Source organism: Adiantum capillus-veneris, chromosome 11 (genome assembly GCF_014529385.1).
Source record: "Adiantum capillus-veneris isolate H3 chromosome 11, ASM1452938v2, whole genome shotgun sequence".
Classification (NCBI taxonomy): Eukaryota; Viridiplantae; Streptophyta; class Polypodiopsida; order Polypodiales; family Pteridaceae; genus Adiantum; species Adiantum capillus-veneris.
The window spans coordinates 143,892,240-143,915,602 of record NC_140941.1 but is presented as its reverse complement, the minus strand read 5'-3'; the positions used below and the strand labels follow the sequence as shown (position 1 = coordinate 143,915,602).

Below are 23,363 nucleotides of genomic sequence, written 5' to 3'. Positions count from 1 at the left end.
AGGAGCCATGCAAGCGGCAGAGAGAGCCAAGAAGAAGCTCAACCAAAAAGAAAAGTTGCAAGAGCTATCAGCATATCAACTAGACCCCGATTCAGTCAAGAATGCAAAAGCGACCTATCTCTCAAAGGAACAGCTTGAAGAGCACAACACCACAGTGTTCACTGGCAAATTCAAGAGCGAGGAAGGACATCAGGTAAAGCTGCAACTTCTACCAGAAGCCGATAGAAGGCTAGGACTCAGAGATTTCTATGAACAAGAGCCGTGTGCGGTGGACTTCCAAAAGGCTTACGAGCTTTTGTCCACGATCAAAGAATATGGAACTACGCAGATCTCTGACCCACAAGGGAAAAAGGTTGAAGTTGTGATTACCAAGGAGATAGTGGCAGAAGCACTCAGACTGCCAACAGAAGGAATGACAATGAGGGCAAGAGATAGGAAGACGACCGGAACTTTTACCAAAGAAACTGCCGCGGCCACATTTGCAGACCTCATTCACAAACAGATGGAAGAGCCTACAAGGTTGTACCGCCAGCACTTCCACTTCCGTGCTAAGATGCCGCCAAGGTATACAACACCCAATCATGCGGTTGTCACGAACTTTACGCAAGTCCTCAAATCAATGACCAGGCAACCAATTGACCACGCACAATATGTTTTGTCCACATTGAAAGGGACAAAGAAAGAAGGAAAAATCGCATACCTGGGTGCACCAGAGGTTTTGACCAGGATTGCATACCATGCCATCGGCATGGCCGACAACTTGCCACCTATCCCAGATCAGAACACTTGGATAGTGTCAGCATAACCTTCTCCTCGAGCTACAAGATCTGACAAGAGATCCTACAAGTCTGATGAAGAGTCTGCTGAGAGCTCACCATAATGGCACAGTAGTGAAAGCTCGGATAACGAGGAAAGGAGAGCGCGGATAGAAGAGATGAAGCGAAAAACCGTGGTAGCACACCAGGAGGAGCCCGTACAAAAGCAAGCCCGATTTGAACGAGAAAAACACTCTTATCAATGCAACCGCCAAGCACAAGGAAAGGATCCAAAAAAGTGGGTGCCTATTGGGCTTAAAGGACAAAGAACCAAGCATCACACCATGAAGTAGGCCGAAGATCCCACCAAATCCCTGGAACAGATGTATCAAGAAGCAGAAGCTTTAAAGCTGAAAGAAGCACAAGAAGCGGCAAGTAAAGCTAAAGAGGAGGTAGCACAGCAAAAGCAAGCAGAGGAAGCCACTGCACAAGGAGAAGCACAACATGCTCAAGGTGATGTACCTCCCCGCATCTCTTCTCCTGTTTTTGAACACCAAGATCACCCCATGCCGAGCCCGTTACCATAACCAGCAGTTAGAACCACAGCAACTGAGTAAACAGAGCCTGCACAACAAAAGGCAGCTGAATCTACACAAGAACATGAACAAAAAGAGGCAATTGAATCGGCGGAAAAGGCAGCTAAGTCTACACAAGAACAGGAAAAGGAGCACGACAAAGAGCCAGAAAGGGCAGTCAGTCCTGCACCATCAGGGGACAACAAGAAGTTTGAGCAGCAAAGAGATCAGGAGGCCGAGGAAACACCCTCTACTTCAACACAGCAAGAGAAGGCCAAGGCACCACCCTCTACCTCAACGAAAAAGGATCAGTCACAGCCACAAGGGCAAACAACAACCATCCACCATGACGCAGCCAAAGGATACACAAGAGACTGCAGAAACATCAAGTCAGTTGGCATGAAATGAAGACTGGCAATCAAATGACGAAGTCATCCTGCAAGTGAATGAATATGCTAAGCAAATGCAAGACATGATTGAACGACTTCGCTCAGTAGCACTTGGTCGTAGCACAAGGGCCAAAGAGTTAGACACGGTGATTGACACACTCCAAGGGGAGTTAGACAACCGACTCAATGTCATCACAGATCTACAAAGGCAAGTGCATGAGTTGAAAGCAGAAGCTGAACAACATCAGCTCACGAGGGATAAGCAGAAGAAAGAAATGGAGAAACTGGGTGAATTGCTTACAAAATTGTCAGATGCATGCAAAGCAAAGGATGAGCAACTGACAGAAGTTACAAATGAACTTCTAACCACAACCCTCTCAGTTCAAAAAATTCAAGTACAGTTAGATGTAGCCAATGCTTCCCTATAGTACTCAGAACAAAGAATAAATGATCAGGCAATATTCTTGTGGCAAATACGAGAGAATCCAGTTGTCGCCTCGATCAAAGGAACAGACGAGTTCGACAAAGCATTAGAGAAGAAAAATAAAGACCTTGAGCTGGAGCTAAAATTGGAGCAGTCTCAGCGCAGAGATCTGGTTTTGATGCGGGTCCAAAGAGAAGACGAGCTGCTGAAAGAAATAGCTGAACTCAAAAGAGTCAACCAGCTACTGAGAGAGGGACGGTTGGAAACACAAGAAGAGGCAGGCACTGCAAAGCAACCTCAATTAGAAATCCCCTCAATTTCATTCGTTGAGATGGAGACACAGTCATCAATAGAGCTAAGTGGCGAGGAGGAGTTTCAAGTACCCAGTACTGAAGCAGACACAGTGCCAATGGTCCAGCTCTCAAAGGCTGAGGAAGATGCACTGAAGGAAAAAATTACACAAGAGGTAGATGAACAGTGGAAGGCAGCAATGGATTGGGAGTTGAGAGTACTTCATTCCGTCAATGTCACATAACTCACTCCCAATCAAATCAATGCGCAATGGCACCAACAATCCCTGCCCTATCCTCTAATTAAAGTGGAGTTGCTACAAGTAAAAGAAAGGCTTTACACCAACATGAAAATCGAGGGTGCAGATCAAGACCACCCGAAGTGGAGGCTAAGATGGTTGAACAAGAATCCAAGGTACTTGATTCTGTTCACAAGAGCACCTGCGGCCCTGCAAAAGGATCCAACTTTCTGTCATGTACCAAGAGTAAGGACCACCTGGATAGCACATGAGGCACTACTAAAGAAGCAGCCAACTTGGCTGAATTACCCCAGATTGCCTGCTCCAGAAAAGGGACCACCGACGAAAGAATACATGGTGAAAACCCTAAAGGGCGCCATGTCATTCTTTAAAAGTCTACCAGATTTGTCATGTGCAACGTTATACAAAATCTACCAAATGCTGCTCACCTACATCAAAGTGTTCCATGAGCCAGATCAAGCAAGCGCCCCTTGGATGCCATTCCTCGAGGGTAACAAAAGTTTGTGCTATGATCTCAGTGGCCAACCTTCCGAAGAAGTCCTCTATGGCTTCTACGCCAGATGCATGTTTTTAACGTCTCACAATATGCTGGCGTTCGAGGAAGCGTTCTACACAGGGGTTTTCACTTGGCGAACGAAAATATTTGGGCCAGTGATGAGCAACCTAACATCACGCTTTGCAGGCTACTTAGCAGTGGAGCTGAAGAACAAAGTCACCATACACTTTTTGCAAGTGCCTGATAAAGAGAGAAAGATCAGATACCAAAAGGCACTCAATGCGCTTAAAGATCGCCTCGCCAGCCATCAACCCGAAGACTACTTCAGCCCATAAAGCTGTGTCAAGGGACTACACAGGCAAGGAGGGGAGGAATGTTAGCAGCAAGCTAACACAGACACCACGGATACCATTTTTTGGAGCTCTCATTGTAAAAACACTCATTATTTTGATAAATCGGGAATATTGTAACTCCTAATTTTTGGATAAACCTTGTAATCGATGAGCCGGGGCTACAAGCTTCCAGATTGTATCAACCTGTCATTGCCTATCTTTAGTTAGAGCTCCCAGATTATTAGTTTTAACCACCACAAACCTTGGCTAAGGTATAAAAACAAATTTTTGTAAGTTATTTGTAAGTTTTGGATAATGAAATATACAGCGTAAGCTAACGTCGCTCACTTCTTCCGTCTCGTGCTTCCTACTCCCTCCCCGGTTGTCACATTGCAGTCACGTTTGTTGCATTGCAACCGCAGGTAAGAGCTCTACGCATTGACATAAACACATCATAGTATTTTGTAGCTTTTGGCATCGCCGACCCATGGCCTAATTTCATCATAAGTAGGAATTTACACTTCAAAATAAAAAAACTAAGCATAGGCGGGGTATTGGGGTAGCATTGCTAAGCATTTAGATGCATTCTGGGTTGAAAACGGCTAGGTCAAAAATCCATTGCTGTTAATAATCGTGATTTTTACACTTGACCTAAAGTAGGGTTTGAGACCATAAGCATGTGTGCTTAGGTCTTATACACATGTCCTAAAAGTTTTGTTACGTTTGGATGTCATTTGATGCTGTAACGAATGTGATTGTTTGCCGATGAGCGATTGGCTTTTGGTGATTTCAGTCCCTTGAGTGTAGCTTGAGTTAGATGCGAGTTGTTAGTTGTTTTTCGAGGAATTGACAACCTCTTGTATCCTCTATGCACTAGTCAAGTCAGCTTCATCCCATGGATTGAGAATTTAATTGTGGTTCTTGCTAAAACTGCAATAAGATAGGATAGTGAGGTTAGACACGCGACCCACAACGACATCATTCCAAGATGGACGACTAATCCATTTGGTGCTTGGGAGACGTAGTTGTCGCAAGCATGTCTGGTCTTTAGTCCATTTCATTCTCCCAAAGTAGAGTGACAAATTCTACTTGGTGTTTGAGAGACGTCGTCATCACAAACATGATTCTTAAGCATGCATACTATTTATTTTTTACATAATAAAAAGAGAATTAGTCTTATAAGACAAAAACATTGGTCATTTAAAAGAAATGTGTACATTTTCTACTAATGTAGCATTGTAAGCATTGACAAGGTTCATACCATCCTTAAGCTGTATTCTTTTCCTTGCATCCATCTAGCATCGTCAAAAGGATAATTTTTGAACTTAATAAGATACCGTCGACTATTCTTACCATGTCGTAGTACCTTGTCTTCATGCCAAAGGATAGCTTAGTGTTGTAGCACCTCTTCTTGGTCTTCGGTTTTTGGAGGGTCTTCAATAATTGGTTCTCTTGGTGGCTCTCCTTTGTAGGGCTTAAGTAAGCTTACATGAAAAGAATTGTGTATGAGTCAATGGTTGGGCAACTTGAATTGATAAGCCATGTCATTGATTGGCTTCAAGATTTCAAAAGGACCATAGTATCTTTTTGCTAGTTTAGCATAATACTTTTGATGCCTGTAGGATTTTTGCCCGTCGTTTGCCTCAATTGAGCCTTGGGAAACTTAAGTAAGACCCAATCATTTTTTTTTGAATGTTAAGGCCCTTCTGTGCTTATCAACAACAACCTTTTGCATTTGTTGAGAGATGGATTTAGCCTTCTTAATCTTTTGGAAAGATTCTTGTAGGTCACAGCAGCTATACTCATCAGTGGCGAAGATCTTCCCATGTACTTCAAATAGCAAGGAAGTTTTAGGTCTTCCCTCGAAAATCTCAAAAGGTGCCTTTCCCGTAGTAGTATGGACAATATTATTGTATGCATACTCTACAAGGGGTAAGTACTTTTTCCATTGTGAGCGTTGATGTATCTCTATAACATAAGTCTTTAGTAGATGGAGAATCGTAAGATTGGCTATCTCACTTTGGCCATCCGTTTGTGGGTGATAGGCCGAAGAGAAATTCAATCTTATACCTAGATTTTAAAAGAGATCTTTCCAGAAATTACTGGTCATTCTAGGATCTCTATCTGACACGATGGATGTTGGAAATCCATGGTGTTTGAAAACTTGAGATGTGAAGAGAGTTGCCATTTGGTGTGCCTTAATAGTCTTTTTGACAAGAATAAAGTGTGCTTGCTTGCTAACCTGTCGACTATTGTCCATATTCCCGTATTCCCATGGATAGACTTGGATAATCCAAAGATAGTCCATGGATATACTCTCCCATGGTGAATTAGGGATTGGCAATGGTTGGAGTAATCCAGGTTGCTTCCCTGTATCATACTTGGTCTTTTGGCATACGACACATTTTGAAACATACTCTTGTATGTCTACTTTCATGGTAGTCCAATAGAAGTATGTCTCTACTCCTCAAAGAGTAGGTTGAATGCCTCTATGCCCCGCATAGGGAGGAGCATGGGATTCATACATGACTTTCGAAGGGAATGGGTAACACATAGCCTATTGCTATGGAGAAGACAACCATCCTACAAGGTGAATGGTTCTTCTTTCTTTCACAATGCAAGGGCTAACATTATGTCTCTAAAGTCGGGGTTAGTAGCATACTCATCTATCATAGAAGATAGATCATTGTAAGCTGCTATAGACACCGCATTAACTCTTGGTCATCGTGAAAGTGCATTGACCACTTGATTGTGCTTACTAGCAATGTGAGCAATATGAAAATAAAATTGCGAAAGAAAATTTTCCCACCTCATTTTTTGGTCAAAAAGCTTGCTTTGCAACATGAAGTACTTGAGACTTTGATGGTCTGTTCGATGGAGTCCCCAATAGATAGTGCTTCCATGTGTCTAGGGCATGTAGAACAACTAAAAGCTCTTTTTCATATATGCCCAAGATCCGTTCATTGACATTGAATCTTCGGATCTTATATGCTATGGCATGCTCTTCTTGAAGCAACACTGCTCCAAGGCAATCACCACAAGGATCACATTGGATCTCAAATGGCTTTGAGAGATCCGGAAGCATAAGGACTGGTTGGGAGGTAAGCTTCTATTGAGCTTGTCAGAAGCATTTTTCTCTTTAGAAGTCCACGAGTAATTAACGTTCTTCTTTGTTAAGTCATCCAATGGTCCTGCAATTTGAGAGAATTTGGCTATGAAGCGTCTATAGTATGCACACATACCAATAAAGCTTCTTAGCTCATGTAGATTCCTTGGATTAGGCCATGCCTTTATTACCTCTAACTTAGATGGATCCATACGGATACCATCCTGACAGATAATATGATCTAAGTATTGAATCTCTTGAAGGAAAAATTCACTCTTGTTTTTGATTGATAAAAAGCTCGTTCTCCCTCAAAGCTTGAAAAATCAAAGACATGACTAGATATTCACAAAGACCAAACATTGTAGGAAACGCGGTCTTTAGGATATCTTCATTCACTATCCTTATTTGATGATAGCCACTTTTAAGGTCATTCCTATTGAAGTAGGTTGAACCTTGTAGCTTATCAAATAGATCTTCTACCCACCGTATGAGAAATTTGTTTTTGATAGTGATATGGTTTAGCGCTCAGTAGTCCACGTACATGCAATATGTACCAACTTTCTTTTGCACTAAAAGGAATGGAGAACAAAAGGGAGAGGAGCTAAACCTCACTATCCCTTTGTCTACCAATTCTTGTACTTGCCTCATGATCTCCTCTTGTTGAGCTTGGGAAACTCGATAAGGAGGCTTGTTAGGCTGTGAGCTTTCTGGTAGGAGCTCAATTTGATGTCATCATCCCCTTGTTTTGAAGGTAAGTCCATAGGGATATCATCGAGGAACACATCTTGGAATCCATTTAGAAAATTAGACAAGTCTAACTCTTCTTGATTCCTACCATTTACATTTGATGAAACATAGGGACTCTTTGACAAAAATCATGTACGCAGAAATTGAGCTTTTCATTGATTTGTCAAAAGCAGGAGAATTTACAAGTGGAATAGTACGACCGGACTCACTAGCATCTATATACATGCTCTTTTCCCTATAGGTGAAGTAGATTCTCCTTTAAGGGAACTTCATGTTGGCAGCCATGAGATTGAACCATGGTGCCCCTAGGATAACATCCTCATGTTAGAGAGGAGAGATGAAAAAGTCTTCTTTGTCTTTGTAGCTTTGGACATGAAGCCTCAACTTCCCAATCAAGGGAGTAACGGAGGCTTGCTGTCCCTTGAAAGCTCCATCGATGTTACAGTATCTCCCATCTCAAAAGCTTGAATGCCCAACTTAGTGGGCAAATCCGTTAATATGAAGTGGGTAGAGCCAGGGTCAAACAAGATGAAGACATCATGCTCCCTTACCTTTCCCCAAGCATAGGAGAGAGGTGATCCTTTGCGATGAGCATCCTCTTTTGTAGCTTTGATCATTGAAGCTCTAGGAGTTTCATTGCAACGGACATTTGTTTTAAGGCAAGAACGATAGCCATGTCCTTGCTCCCTACACTTGAAGCATTTGTGGTCCTTACAAAAAGCTTCAAGCTCTTCAGGAGAGAGTTGATTTTTACCTTTGTAAATTCCCTTCTCCTTGGACCGATTGTTGTTGTTGGAACTGCCTTGGGAAGAATTTTGGGTATTGTTTTCCCCTTTGCATCACTTTTTTCTTTGCTTTCCATGGGCTTGGCATTTCTTCTAGCCCCTTGTTGGAAATTGATGTGTGAAGCAACCATGGTGTGGTGGATTACTTCAGTGATAGAACCAGGCCGTTGAGAGTTGACGTACTCGGCCATCTTTTCAGGTAATCCCACACATAATTGTTGCTTTTGCTTGGCAAAGTTTATTTTTTGAAAGACAGTAGCCTTGAGATATAAATCTTAAAACTTGTCCACATATTTGTGGATAGACTCGTTGGAGAGCGGCTTCAAGCTCCGCCATTTGATAAGCACTTTGTCCTTTGCATCGCTTGCAAGGAATTGCTTCATGATGGAAACTCATAGAGTTTTTTATGGCTTTGGGGCTTCGTTGTTGCCACAAAGGCTAGCCCACCATTGAAGAGCAGATTTTTCGAAGTTCATAGCTACATGGTGTAGCTTGGAGGACTCCGTGAAGCCCTCTTCTCCAAAGGCCGCATCAAATTACTAGATGAAGGCCAATACTTTGTCAGTAGCACCAAATTTGCCATCATAGGTGAGATAAGAAATACTCTTTCCTCCCTTTTTGAATTTCTTGAGCTTTTGGGACCTTCTCCACGCAGGGTAGGATTTGCGATGTCTTCTCCTCTTGTATTCTCTAGGAGAATAGCCGCTTCTTTCGTCGGAAGAGGAGGAAAGTGAAGAAGAAGGAGAAGAGGGTGACCTCTTTCTTTCCTTTTTCTTCCTTTTTTCCTCTCTTCCCTTTCAGAGTGACGAGGAGAAGGACTGTGGGTTGATCGTTTCCTCTTGGGAGCAGTTGGCAATTGTCTAGACCGCCATCTTCATGGAGCTACATCTTCAGTGGAACTTAGGGATTCACTTCTTCTTGTTCTTTGGATTCCTCCTCTCTTATGGGAGAGAGTAATTTTTGGGAGTCTCATCAAGAGGCCTCCTAAGCTCTCTCTCCTCTTGAAGAGGAAGGGAAATCCCATAAGCACGAAGCTATTGGGTAACTTAGGCTTGCAAAGCAGGGTTGCCCATAGCTTGATGCAGCCTAGTAACAAGATAATTAACAAACATGGGGGCATCATCATTAGCACCTTCATGTGCAAAATTCAGGTTATCAATGTTCATTCTACTCTCTTGGTTATTGTCAGTCATGCTAATTAAACCTATGTATAGAAGTACTTTGTGCTTTGGTACCCTCAAAAACCTTATTTGCTACTCTTCTTTACCTTTGAAAATTAGTTCTCAAGTAGCCACACCCATGGTTTAGACACTGTTGATTGCAAACACTAGTGGAGAGGGTCTAACATTGCTCGGTTGATTATGGTTTTTGTTGAGCTTGCTCGTAGCTCAATAATGGTTAAGCCAAGGCAATCCCCGAGAGACTCCATTATTAAGACTATAGTTCCCAACGGTGTACCTCGAACTAAGTCCTTCTCAACCAAGATAATAGATCCCTGTCCCACTTACCCTATTGCAATGAACATATCCAACCTTCCATGGACAACTTAAGGACCTCTCTTCTTAAGCAAGAAAAGAGAAACCAATAGCTGTGATACCAATGTAATGGAAATGGACTATGGACTTTGAGAATAGCGAAATTAAGAGAATTAGAGTGAACATTTTTGTGAGACTACTTTGAGAACATAGAGGGCGAACTTAATTAGCGGTATCAACATAACCATTATACTTAATTAACTTGGCATGAACAATACTTTTGCAAGAGAGAGAATTAGAGAACATGACAACAGTTGAGGACCGGATTTATGTGGAGCCGGTCCCCCCTCCAATAGGCTTTTGTATTATAGAGTCTCCCATGAAGAGAGACTCGGTACAATACAATCTTTGTGTTCCTTGTGACCTAGGTGATGCAATAAAGCTGGAAAACTTCATGCATCACAAGCATAAAATAATCCTTTGTAAAAAGAATTAACCATCCCTAGCCTTAGTCCCAAGGCCTAAAACACCTTCAAAGGTGGAGAGAGCTAACGGGGAATGAGGGTAGGGAAGAGGAAGAAGAAGCATTCAGAAATAGTTCCTCACTTATCATCACTCTTCTTGCTTAGCATAGCATAATAGCATAGTAATGAAGATGAAGAAGATGGAAAGCTTAAGCATTGAAGCATGGCTCTTGGTTGGATTTGCATTCCATAGCCAAGAGTGTTGGTGTAGGCCCTCCACTTCTCAAACAAGCTTGGAGAAGGAGATGGAGCTCTTGCACTTTGCACCTCACACAATGAGTGTGTGTGTGTGTGTGTGTGTGTGTGTGTGTGTGTGTGTGTGTATGGGAGAGTATACCCCCCAAGCTAGCCCCCTCCTTGCTTTGGTTGACCCCCTCTTCTAGCTCATGATGGAAGCTCATTGGACCCCTTCAAGCCTAGCCAATCACATGCATAGTGCATATCAAGCAAGCATGATAGCCTTGGGACAAGTGTCCTCCTTGCCCCTTTGAGAGAGAGGGCTTGGAAAATGATTTAGACAATTAATTAAATAACTAAATGCTCATTGGACCCCTCTTCAGCCAAGCCAATACGATTCAGGTACCCCATGTGGCTAAGCATAGGGAGAGCTTGACATGTGTCCTTGTGCCCCTTGAGGAAGGGGTGTCCTTTGGGTGAGTGGGGGGTTGGTAAAATAATTCCCCTAGCTTTGGGCTCGCCCCCTCCTTTGTTGGACACTTTTTGTTTCAAGCTCCTCAAGCACCTTAACCCCCCCCGCCACCCCACCCCAAAAAAAGCATGGGAAGCTTCTTAAGCACCTTAGTCATCGAGTGCAAGCTTAGCAAGAGTATGGGCTCTCTCTCACTCATGCCCCTAGCTTCAAGGGTTTGCCCCCTCCTTGTACGGATTGATTTGACTTTTCAAGCTCTGCCTAGCTTAAGCATGCACCTTAGTTATCAAGCATCACATGCATTTTAATCATCAAGCACCTCAAGCATAGGCCTAGATTAACCTAAGGTCTAAGGACTTTTACACTAACCATTGGAGGTCTTTAATGAAGCCAACCCTAAGGTCTTCCAAGATCCATTATGCAAGAATTGCTCTTTGATAGACCATCTCTCATTTGGACCCCTTTAACCTTGGCCCCGTGTTGAGATAGATCCATAAGCACATGATTTTTGTTCCCGTTTATCCACATTAAATAATCAGTTTAATATGAGAAAATCATTTGGGTTGGTTAGATATTAGATTTTATGACAGTCTACACTCAACGCATTTCAAGAGTAGGATGTTCACACTATGCGCAAACAAGGTTAATACATAAATTGATGAGACTTTGATAGCAACCAACAACGACTTCGTGGAAAGATCAAACGATTGTCAAAGGCGACATCAAAAGATCAATTTGTGCCCGTGTTATGTGCTGCAAAAGTGCATGAAATCTCTTGTTATGGGATGTGGAGCTACGATGGTATCTTGTATGGGGTCTTAAATGAACTCCAACATATGGGATCTATGGTGGACAGACTTTTACGAGGATCTCGAGGAGAATGGATGGGGTACAAAATGTCGTATGCGTTGACTTTTTAAGTGGCTGCTCGGGTCTCAAACTTTTGACCTTCGTGTTGGCTGGCATGCAACTACTCTCACCGTGTGCTCGCGTGGGTTTTGCTTGTCCAGCCATCCACTTCACGGCTATATAAACTAAACCAACGCAGACAAAAGTAAACTTGGACATAACACGTAAACTAGGACCCCATCCAATGGACCCCCACAATTGTTACCATATACATGTGGTAGTGATGTGTGTGAACACACTAGGAACGCTGAGACATTTTTTCCCTCTGTAGGAGGTTTTTCCCCCCGAGCATTGTATACGCCCATCACTCTAGGGCTATCCATCTTTCCATTGCACACTAAGTAACACACTCTCTATTGTGTGCCTTGAGCTTCCTTCGTCTTCTCCAAGCTGTGTGCGTTTCTCTGCAACCCCAATTCCAACAATTGGTATTAGAACAGGTTACGTCCTCCTGGGCTTAGTCGCCAGCAACTCCAGCACACGCCTGCTCGCTTTCTTTGATTTCTGTGAGCTTTGGTGAGTGTTCGCAGATCGACAAAAATTTTGAGAAAGCTCATAGAACTTAGTCTGCTCAGATTTTTTGATTCGGGCTCATTTCTGCCTCCGTTTCCACTATAGGTAGGTCTGCACAAGCAATTTTGTCATTTTGTGCAAAATTTTTGTCAGTGCCGTTTTTTGCATAACAGGTCTTATACAGTCTATTGCGGGTTGTGCTATATAGTATGTGCAGGTCTCACTCAGTTTCTCCTCATTTTGGGCAGTTTTCACATCAGGTGCAGACATTTACCATGGCTGACAACAACACAGATGTGTTCAAGATGTTTGCTGCTGAGGACAGATTGGATGGGGATAATTACCCTATGTGGGCTTATATGATGCAACATGTTCTTGTGTCAAAGGGCGTATTGTGCAGGGCATTGATGTATGTCCTGGTTCTGAGGATGCAGGCGATGTTGAGGATGTTGTAAGTCTTGCTGCAATAATTGCTGCTATTAGAGTTGTTTTGCCTACAACAGAACAATCTCGTTGGGATGTAAAGGATGCACATGCTCATGCATTGATTGCGTTGTCTGTGAAGTGCACCATTGTTCATCACATTCGTTCACCAAAATCTGCAAAACAGGCTTGGGATATTTTGGCTGGCCTTTATGCACGTCGCAATGAGGCTAAAATTTCTTTGCTGCGTAAATAGCTGGAGTCGAAGATTATGCATAAGGAAGATGATATGGACACTTTCCTTGCTAGTGTCAAGGATATCAATGAGCAACTTATTTTTGTAGGTGAAGTCATTTCAGACAGTTTCCTTGTGCAGACTTTTCTTGATGCCTTACCAGATTCTTACCAAACTTTTGCTAGTACTTGGAGACTTATGACCCAAGGAAATCATGAAGTTGTCAAGTTTGATGCATTATGCACATTACTGTTGCAAGAGTCATTTTCAAGAAAAAACAGGACTAGGTAGCGTGCAGTTGAACAGGATTTTATTGCTTCTCAAAGAAAGGGTGGTAACAACAATGCAGCCACTTCTTATGGTTCTGCTGCAAGTGGCAAAACTTTTGTTCCTAATGCTTCTGCTGGTAGCAATTCATCTGGAAATTTTGGTGATAAGGGCAAAAAGAAGATGCGTTGCCATTATTGTAGAGATAATGATCGTTTGATCGAGCAGTGTCCTAAGTTGAAGGCCAAGGAGGCTAAGAAAGAAGAGGGTGGTTCCACTGCAAATGCTGGTTCCACTACAAATGCAGCCATTGTTGAGTCTTCTGTAAAAGGAGACTGTGATGTTGATGTTGATGCAGAATGGGCATTTAGTGCAGAGTGCACGTACAATCCTGCTGTCCATGATGCATGCTTGTCAGTTGATGCAGATTCACATGTGTAGTATTTCGACAGCGGTGCTACAAAGCACATTACTTCACATCGTGAATTGTTCACCTCTCTTGAATCTGTCCTTCATGGGAATTCAGTCACTTGTGCCAACAATGCCTCTTATCCGGTTCAGGGAGTTGGAAAGATTATGCTTATTGCTGCAAATGGAAGTTCCTTCACACTTGTTGATGCACTTTATGTACATGGGATCAAGAAGAATCTCTTGTATGTATCCGCACTTGCTAGACTTGGACTTGTAGTCAAATTTGTGGATGACAGATGTACAATTCATGATCTCAGTTTTGGTGATGAAATTGTTGCATCTGGCCTTTTGTGCCGTGGGCTGTATAAGCTCACTTTTTATGACAAGTGTGGATAAAATTTTGCAAATGCAATTGCAGATTCAAGGGCATGCACGTTTTGGGCATCTGACTTTTGCCAGTTTGCTGCATTTGCAGAAATCTGATATGGTTGCTTCTTTGCCGCCTCTTGAAGCACCTGTTAAACATGTTTGTGAAGGCTGTATTTTGGGTAAAATGCAGTGTTCTAAGTTTCCAAAGGATGGTTCAATTAGGGCCACATGCAGGTTGCAGCTTGTGCATAGTGATGTTACGGTGGGCCCATGCAAACTCCGTCCTTGGGCAATTACCTGTAGTTCGTGACTTTCATTGATGATTACTCCAGGCATGCATGGGTATTTCCGCTTAAAGCGAAGTCCAAAGTTTTTATGTGCTTCAAAACAATTTCTGGCTATAGCTGAAAATGTATCGAAATGTACTATGGGCACCCTCCGTTTCAATCGAGGGGTGGAGTATATGTCTCATGAATTTAATGCATTTCTGGCTAGTCGTGGGATAAAACACCAATGTACAATGCCGTATATGCCTCAACAAAATGGTGTTGTTGAGAAAAAAAACAGGTCTCTTACGGAAATGGCAAGATGTATGGTCAAGAGTCAAGCTTTACCACATTCGTTTTGGCTCGAGACTGTCATGTGTGCCACTTATGTACTCAACAGGTGTCCTACAAAAGCGTTGCAGTCTATGACTCCATATGAAACATGGCATGGTAGAAAGCCATCTATTGAGCACATGCGTGTTTTTGGTTGTTTGGCTTATAGTTTAGTGCCACAAGTGCAACGTAGAAAATTGGATGATAAGGCTGTCAAATGTATTTTTGTTGGTTATAGTGTTGAAAGCAAAGGTTACAGGTTGTATCATCCGAAACAAAGCGTATTTTGGTTTCACGGGATGTAGTGTCTGTGGAAGATTCTGTTCAGCCCTTGATGTCATGTACTAGAGATAGTGATGTAAGCTCACATGACATTTATGACACTTTGTTGCCTCTTTTCAGTGGTGGAAGTTCAAATGTAAATTCCAATGAGGCAAATGTACAACCTATGGGGGTTTCCAAAAATGTTATAGATCAGCCTATTACTGATGCAGATGTACATGATGTACTTGATGAGGAAAGGGATGAAAATGAGCAGGCTAAAGGTATGCCAAAATGACTGGTGCACACTTTGCGTGACAGTAAATTGGATGCACCTTTGTCTAGTCGTACTTGTTCAGGCTCTCACCATGCATATTATGCATCAGATTGTTATGCTTTGGGCGTGTCTAGCTTACATGATGTTGAGGAACCTCTGTCTTTTGATGAAGCACAAAATTCAAAAAATTGGATGGCTGCCATGCAATCAGAATATGATGCACTTATAGAAAATGACACATGGACTTTATGTGATTTGCCTCCTGGCAAAAAGGCCATTGGTACGAAGTGGGCTTACAAGTTGAAACGCAAGCCGAATGGTGAGATCGATCGCCATAAGTCTCAACTTGTTTGCAAAGGGTTATGCACAACAAAAAGGCATAGATTATGAAGAAACTTTTGCTCCCACTTGTTGTATGACTACTGTTTGTTTTCTATGTGCATTGGCAGCTCATTTTGGTTGGGATGTACATCAATCAGGCATTGTTACTGCTTTCTTGAATGGTGACATATTTGAGGAAGTTTATGTAACGCAGCCTAGCGGTTTTGTCAAGAAAGGACAAGAGGACAAAAATGTAACAAGGCTTTGTATGGGTTGAAGTAATCTCCTTGTGCTTGATATGAGAAAGCTGACACTCATTTGGTCAAACAAGGCTTTCGTAACAGTCCAACTGTATGTAAAGCGTGGGGTGATTTACTTCTCATTGTGGTTCTTTATGTAGATGATTTGCTGATCATTGGACCAAATGAGAGACATATTGCTGAATTTAAGGCTGATTTGAATGCTACTTTCAAGATGAAAGATTTGGGCCTGATGCATCATTACTCGGGTATACAGTTTAAGCAGTGTGATGGTGGTATTGCTTTGTGTCAGAAAAGTTACATAGAAACATTGCTATGTAAGTTTGGACTTGAGGATTGCAAACCTATTGCCACTCCCATGGAAACAAGTTTGAAGTTAAGTCTACATGATGCTGGCGATCCTGCAGATGCCACTCTTTTACCAAACTGTCGTTGGCTGCCTCAATAATGTATGCAACACGAGGCCGGATATTCAGTTTGCAGTCTCACAGATGAGCAGATTTATGCATAGCCCAGGGTTTAAGCATTGGCAGGCTGTTAAGAGGATTTTTCGCTACCTTAGTGGCACTTTACATCTTGGCTTGTTTTATCCCAAGGGGGGATCATTGCCGCCAGACATACATGCTTTTTTGGACTCAGATTGGGCTGGTTGTTTTGAGACACGCGAGTGTCCACAAGTGGTTTTTGTTTCATGCTTGGTAGTTCATGTATATCATGGTTGAGCAAGAAGCAACCTACTGCGGCCACTTCGAGTTGTGAGGCTGAGTACAGGGCAGTCTTCACAACTACGGTCGAGTGTGTATGGCTCAGACGCCTTATGGATGATTTGGGTGTTGGACAGAACACTGCCAACACTATCTACACTGACAGTCAGAGCGCATTGGCAATTGCGAGGAACCCAGTTTTTCATGCTCGCACAAAGCACATTGAGGTGCATTACCACTATGTCAGGGAGAGGCTCTCAGCAGGAGAGATCAGCTTGGCTTATGTGCCAACACAGGACAACATTGCAGATCTTTTCACAAAGGCATTGTCTCGTGAGAAGCTTGAAGCTTTCCGCAAAGCTTTGGGCTTACTCCCCTTTGTAGACTGATCATGTCCTCAGGGCATGGCACTTCCCTTTACTCATGTGCCATCTCTCGTTCACCGCATCACTCCAGGGGGGATTTGTTACCATATACATGTGGTACTGATGTGTGTGAACACACTAGGACCGTCGGGGCATTTTTTCCCTCTTTTAAAGGTTTTTTTCCCCCCGAGCATTGTATATACGCCCATCACTCTAGGGCTATCCATCTTTCCATTGCACACTAAGTAACACACTCTCTATAGTGTGCCTTGAGCTTCCTTCGTCTTCTCCAAGCTGTGTGCGTTCTTTGCAACCCTAATTCCAACAACAATCACAAAAAGTGTGTTGGAGTTTTTCATCGTTGATCCCACTGCTCGGTCTTCATTCAAAACTCCGTGGTATATAGTGATTGTAGGTTTGAAAATGACGTCGCTCGATAGACACATCCCCGTTCCTCTTCTCTGCCACTGATTACTTTGAACTTAACCTCAAGTGAGCATATGTAGAGGTCCTTTCTTTACTCTTTATGAAAGAATTGAGCTTCACTTCATAGAAGAGCTTCCAAAACATTTAAAATGCAAAATGAAGGGTAAGATTGTAAGAAATGGTCTTCTTTAGAGGCCTAGTTTCTTGTCCATGCAGTTCTAGTCCATGCAGTAAGAAGACGTTCCAGTATTCAGAGAATGGCGATGCAATTCCTGAACGGTTTAAGAGGAGTGAGGGTGAAGGATGTGCCACAGCACATAAAGCCGCTGCTGAACCGAGAGAAGGCGAAGAAGGCTGTGGAAGACTTTTTTCTGGAGTACAAGCGCAAATACATTGAAACAGGCAGCATCAAGCCCCTGCATCACGTCCTCCTTGGTGTGGGTGTCTTTTCTTACTTCCTTGCTCTGCCCCACGAGCGACGCCACCTGGCTCACCTTGAAGAAGAGGCCAAGCATGGAAAAGGTCATAATCACTAGTTCTTCAGGTATGTGACCCTCCACTTTTCCTGCACTATTTTCAATGTTTCTTCACAGATCTGCATGGAGGCTACGGAAATGCATTATTTTGTCTTACTTTAGCACTACTGTCTAATATATTCTATTTGAACAGAGAAGTCTTTCCCTAGCTCTGTCTAAGAAGGCAATTGAGACTTCATATTCTGGGTTCACTCACAAAAATGCTAGTTGAAGAAACTGATAGAATTTGTTGTAGCATTATCTGGCTTGATGGATTATCTGGCCTTTAAGCAGTCTAACTAGTGCTTGACAGGGGCATGACTGCTTTGCCCTTGTGAGTGAGGGCTTCTTTGTGGTTGTGCCCGGCCTTGTGATTTTTGATGTATTTTCCATTTCTTCTCCAAACTTGGTTTCTGGGTGTTCTTTAAAAAAAATCAATACGTGGGTATATTCCCTCCTACCCCCCCCCCCCCCCCCCGGGCGTTCCACCACTTTCTTGCCACAGGCCTCCCCTCCTTCCTCCTCTTTTGCAACTTTGCCACACAAGCTTGTCTTGCCTACCTAATGTCTTCAAAAGGCCAAAATGACGAGAGAGAGAGAGAGAGAGAGAGAGAGAGAGAGAGAGAGAGAGAGAGAGAGAGAGATGAAATGAAATGAAATATAATATTAACGTCTTCAAAAGGCCAAAATGACCTATGTGACCAAAAGGTTACAAGTGGTGAATCTAATACCAGGTCTGTGTACAAAATGTACAAAGAATTGAAAAGAAAATAGTGGGTAGGGTGGGGTGGAAGCTGATACAAAAAGGGGGTGGGGGTGGGGGTGGGGGTGGAGTGATACAATGGGGCTCTCTGACAATAGAGACATCAGTATCCAAAAGGCCGTAGGGGTTCAATGTTCTCCATGGTAAGCACTCTGTTGGGACGGCTCCTATGTCGCGCCAGTATAGTATGGATCCTCTGTCACAATCTGCGTCGATGTCGAGAGGGTCCCCTCATTCGTGGGTGACGGGACCGCCCTCCCAACTCTATTACTCGATCCAGCAATGTCTCTAGTGCTGCTATGTTGTGGGGGCTGCTCGAACTCCTCTGTCTGTGTCTGAAAGAAATATGTAATATTCCGCTGTTGCTGGTTCTCTCTCATTGCCCCTCTTCAAGAGATCTTCTCTGTGTTTGCGAATCTCTATTAAGTATAATCCGAGGCATTTCTGATCTTGGTATTTCTGATCCTGGTATCTCATGACTCTAGAAAATGGTCCAAAACCCTCTTTGAATAGACAATGAAAGTGGTCTCCTATCTCATAGTATACTAAGCATTGACATATGTAATGAAGCTCTGTCTCGGGCTCTATCTGGCACACTTGACAAATCCTGGACTTAGGGGGTACTCCTCTAAATCTGCATGTCTTGATCTCTAGTTGATGTGAGGAGAGAGAAATGAAATGAAATGAATTGTTATATTTACATCTTCAAAAGGCCAAAATGACCTATGAGACCAATCTGTTAGAAAATAGTGAATCTAATACCATGTCTCAGTATAAAAGAAAGAACTAGAACAAAGATACTACTCTAGAATCCATCCTCATCTGCACTCTGGATAGATTGTCCTCATAAAGCATCCAACGAACCGAAAGAACCCACAACACCAACAACTACCATAAGCACTTTAGTCAACCACACTGATTCTCCACATGTCTCTGACACATACATTGATGAGTCTCTCTTGAAATGTTATGGTCATGTGAATGGTCAACGTTTTGTCATACTGTTTGATTCAGGCAATATGCATGATGTGATTAGTGACTCTCTTGTAGAAAGATCCCGCTTGGAGGTTAGTCAGACAACTCCTCTCAAGGTGTCTGCCTTCGCTCTCGGTGTGGACTCTCTCATTACACTAGAGTGCCTTGATGTGTTATTCATTGTTCAGCAAGCTTCCTTTTGTAGAAGATTTGTTGTGTCTCCTCTCAGAATGTGATACGATTCTGGGCATTTGATGGTTACATGAACATAACCCTCTCATTAATTGGACAGACAATACGCTCACTCTAAATGCCAAAAGTGACTCTCCCATGATCATTCGTAGTGAGGAGGGTCTTCATTCTTTACCTCTTATTTCTCATGTGCAGGCGAAGCTTGAAAAGAAACATGAGAAGGAGACTCTCTCAATCCTTTCTTCTCCGAAGCATGACACACATTTTTTGCATGATAGAGATGTGATTTTCGCAAGGATGATGGTTTGAATGATGATGTTTCTAGTGAAGGGAACCTCATTGTATGATCAATCACGCAGGATCGATCTTGGCTCTCGAGTCGAGGTTCAAAGAACCCACTCAGGAAGTATTGCGTGTTTGCATGATTAGTCAGCACGCATTGTTCGAGTTTCTCATTCGTGACGGTTTCTTGTATTTTTGTCACTGTCTTTATGTGTTCCCTTTTCACAGGCATGCCGTATTGTACGATGCACATGATTCACTTACGGATGAGAGCGGATGTATGCAGATCACTCTCGAAAAGAAAAAAAGTTTACATTTAAGGAATTACATTGTTTCCCGATTGTCCGTTTTGTCAATCGCTTTTACATGTTTCTTCCTTGGCATGACACAGTCTCAGAAAGAGCACGAGCAAGATTGTCCATCAAGCATCGACATTTCCGTTGTGATTTGCCACAGTTGATAGGTTTAGGTCGAAAAGTCAAGTTTCGATCTCACTTTTGCGTGTGTTTGGTGAATGGTTTGGCACTTCGTCACTTTGTTCATCTGCATTGCATCACAGTCATTTAGGGAGAATAGTATTTTTCCAGTCGCTTTACATGGAATGGGTATGTTTATGGTTTTGTGTCGGAAATGGTTGCCATACAGCTCGGTACCAATACCTTACTTTAAAAAGGAGGGGATGCCACGTGCACGTCTAACCCTATGTGCATGTGGACAAGCTATCCCAGTTCTAGGGTTCAGGTTAGCCTAGGAAGTGTTCTGGCACCCTTGTGATCATTAGCATGACATTCAATACCCATCATGAGCATTTTCCAAGCATAGAACCCTTTTTGCCAAAGTACACATTTTTCACTTATGTATTAATAAGTGACTTTTGTTGGAAAAGTAAGTAGGGCAATTTGCTAAAGAACTATAAAAGAAAATCAATAGGCACTCAGTAGAAGTAGAAGAAGCAGGTACACAAGGAGGCAGGCACCTAGTCAGGCAGCACCTCAGCAGGAGCCCTAGCGTTTTCTCAAGAAGAAGAAGATCAACGTTTTCAGCCACTACCACCAGCATTTTCAGTTTTCAGCCTTAGCCTCGCCAGAACTTGCTCCCACTTGGTTGCAGATCCTCGCTAGATTCACCATCTAGTAACAGATCAGCCCAGCATTTCAGAATTCAGCTGATCAGCCAGCGTTTTCAGATTTCAGCCAGATCAGTCAGCGTTTTTCATTTCAGCCCTAGTCTTGCGAAGCAGTTTCAAATTCCGGCCGCAGTACCGCCACAGTAGCAGATCCCTAGAAGAGCATCTAGCGTTTTTAGTTTTCAGCCTTGACGCCGTCGTCATTGACACCATCGTCGTCGTCGACATCGCAGTTCCTATCTTGACAACGACACCTTCGTAATCGTCATCGCAGATTCCTATCTTGACAATGACACCTTCGTCGTAAATCGCGGACTTCGCCATCGCCATAGTCTCCATCGTTGTCGTCGACATTGTCATCATCAAGTTCACCGCATCTAGACCATTGTACCAGATTTGTGCAATCTATAGCATAGACCTCTCGCCATAGAGAGGGGGGCCCTTGGAGGAGGGTTTGAGAACTGTTTGGTGTCGTATATATCTCTCTCTCATTCTCAGCACTCTCATTCACAGTAGCATTCACTTTGTTTGCGATCATTGCACTTGCACTCTCTCTCTAAGGACGGAAGGCTCTCCCTTCCGTAAGTAAAAGGAACCCTTGAGCACAGTTCGGAGCACTCATCCTGAACACTATCAACATTCACTTCCGCTGCACCTTACAGTCCATGTAGCTGGGTCAAATCACAAACACCTCCTGTGAGGTGGAGAAGATCTCTCTATAGAAAGCCATCTTCGTGCCCAACTCCTCTGGCGGCTCTATCCATGTCCTCCTGGTATCCAGCTGGATCAGGTCCTGACGAATGAGTCTAGTAATCTCCACTCGTGTAAAGAGGCATCGGGGGTGCCTGCAGAGAGTATTGAAAAGGGGGCAGCTTGTCCATTGTGAAGCCATGCGTCTGGAACCATGATGTCATCTGTGCATACCAGCATGAAGTGTCCCCCTAAAGAGCTAACTGTTTGGAAGACTCAAGGGCCAGTCTAGCATATCTGTCTCTAGTAGTATCCCACAAGCTGTGCACAAAGGAGTCTGGTCTGGTAAGAGCCTCGAATGACAGCGTGGGATGCGGAGGCCTTGGATGTTGGCTCTGATCAGTCGAGAGATCATAGATACCAAGGGCCTCTCCATGTGTCTCCAGTCATCTTCGCCTACAGAACGCCCCTATATCTGTACCGCAGCCTGTCCATTGTGAAGCCATGCTTCTGGAACCATGATGTCATTTGTGCATACCAGCATGAAGTGTCCCCCTAAAGAGCTAACTGAAACCGGCCCGTAGGGTGGTGGATGTTAGCTTTCACCTGATTCTTTAACACTTGATTTAACGACACAAAGCAATGACTTAAAGGAACCTGTATCTGAGATTGGAATTACACTTCAAAACAAAAGCACGGCTAGGAAGCTAGAATTCTCCCAAGCAAATAGTGACACCTGTAGGCCCCAAAGGTTGGCGTCCCTTTCGGTATTTCTTTATTATCTTTCAGGAATGAGGAATAGACTACAAAAGCAAGAGTCCTTGAGACCTTTACGTGTATCCAACAAGATGGTACTTGTGCAAGCAAAATGTTGGCAGCATAACAGCCCCAAAGCTTGTCCTGGACAGTATCCCAAGCTCTGACTCGTTACCAATAGCATAGACCCCCTGTTTCCTGCGCAAAAACAGTAATTACAGCACGCTGTGATTATTGGTTCTCTCTCTGTTTTCAGCCCTAAACAGTCCCCGAACTATCGTCTAACAGTGGGGCAGTGTTCGCAATGCTCCCGGCATCATGACGGCTGCAAAACAATCCAAATTCAGCGTGTACACAGCGCTGAAAACGCACCTGTGTGGCGAGGTTATCACCCTCATCGGTGCCTGCTTTGGTGTAGTAGTTAGCTACACCCGTTCCTGTTCAAAGAGGCTCTTGCCTCGCCATAGAAGCATACATCCCCACAATTGTACATTGGTCAAATGAGAAGCCCACTTGAGGGCATAACATAACTGCTTGTAGGGGGGAGAGAGAGAGCAGTGCGTAGCGTGCATGGCATCACTCCTGGCACCGCACTGTACATAAGAGGGTAAGCAAGCATTCCATAGCTCTTGTACCTGTTGCAATCCACTTAGCTGCTGAAAATTGTGTCCCCTTTGCTGATAACCAGCTCGCCCAACTCTCCCAGAGTGGCAGAATTGCTTACGAGCTGACATCTTGCCTAGTTTCCGACTTTGGCCAACTTGGCTAAATATCTCAACCGGCACGTCAGTTGACTTGGCAGCAGAGTAATAAAATGTTCCCCTTGTCATTCTAGAGCTAATGACGCGAACACTTTTTCTGGTCCAAAATAGTGATTCCCTAAATTTTAGGAGATGCTTCCATGGCACTCACACGGG

At 43.3% G+C, this 23,363-nt stretch overlaps 1 protein-coding gene across 1 annotated transcript in view; it reads left to right on the top strand.

The window, feature by feature from the left end:
- The first annotated feature begins 17,327 nt into the window (after nucleotides 1-17,327).
- Nucleotides 17,328-23,363, top strand: part of LOC147448148 (uncharacterized) — a 73,077-nt gene continuing 67,041 nt past the window's right edge. The window contains exon 1 of the mRNA XM_086524011.1: nucleotides 17,328-17,691. Coding sequence (XP_086380137.1) covers nucleotides 17,405-17,683 — 279 coding nt within the window. The 5' untranslated portion in view covers nucleotides 17,328-17,404 and the 3' untranslated portion in view covers nucleotides 17,684-17,691. The remainder of the gene's footprint in view (nucleotides 17,692-23,363) is intronic.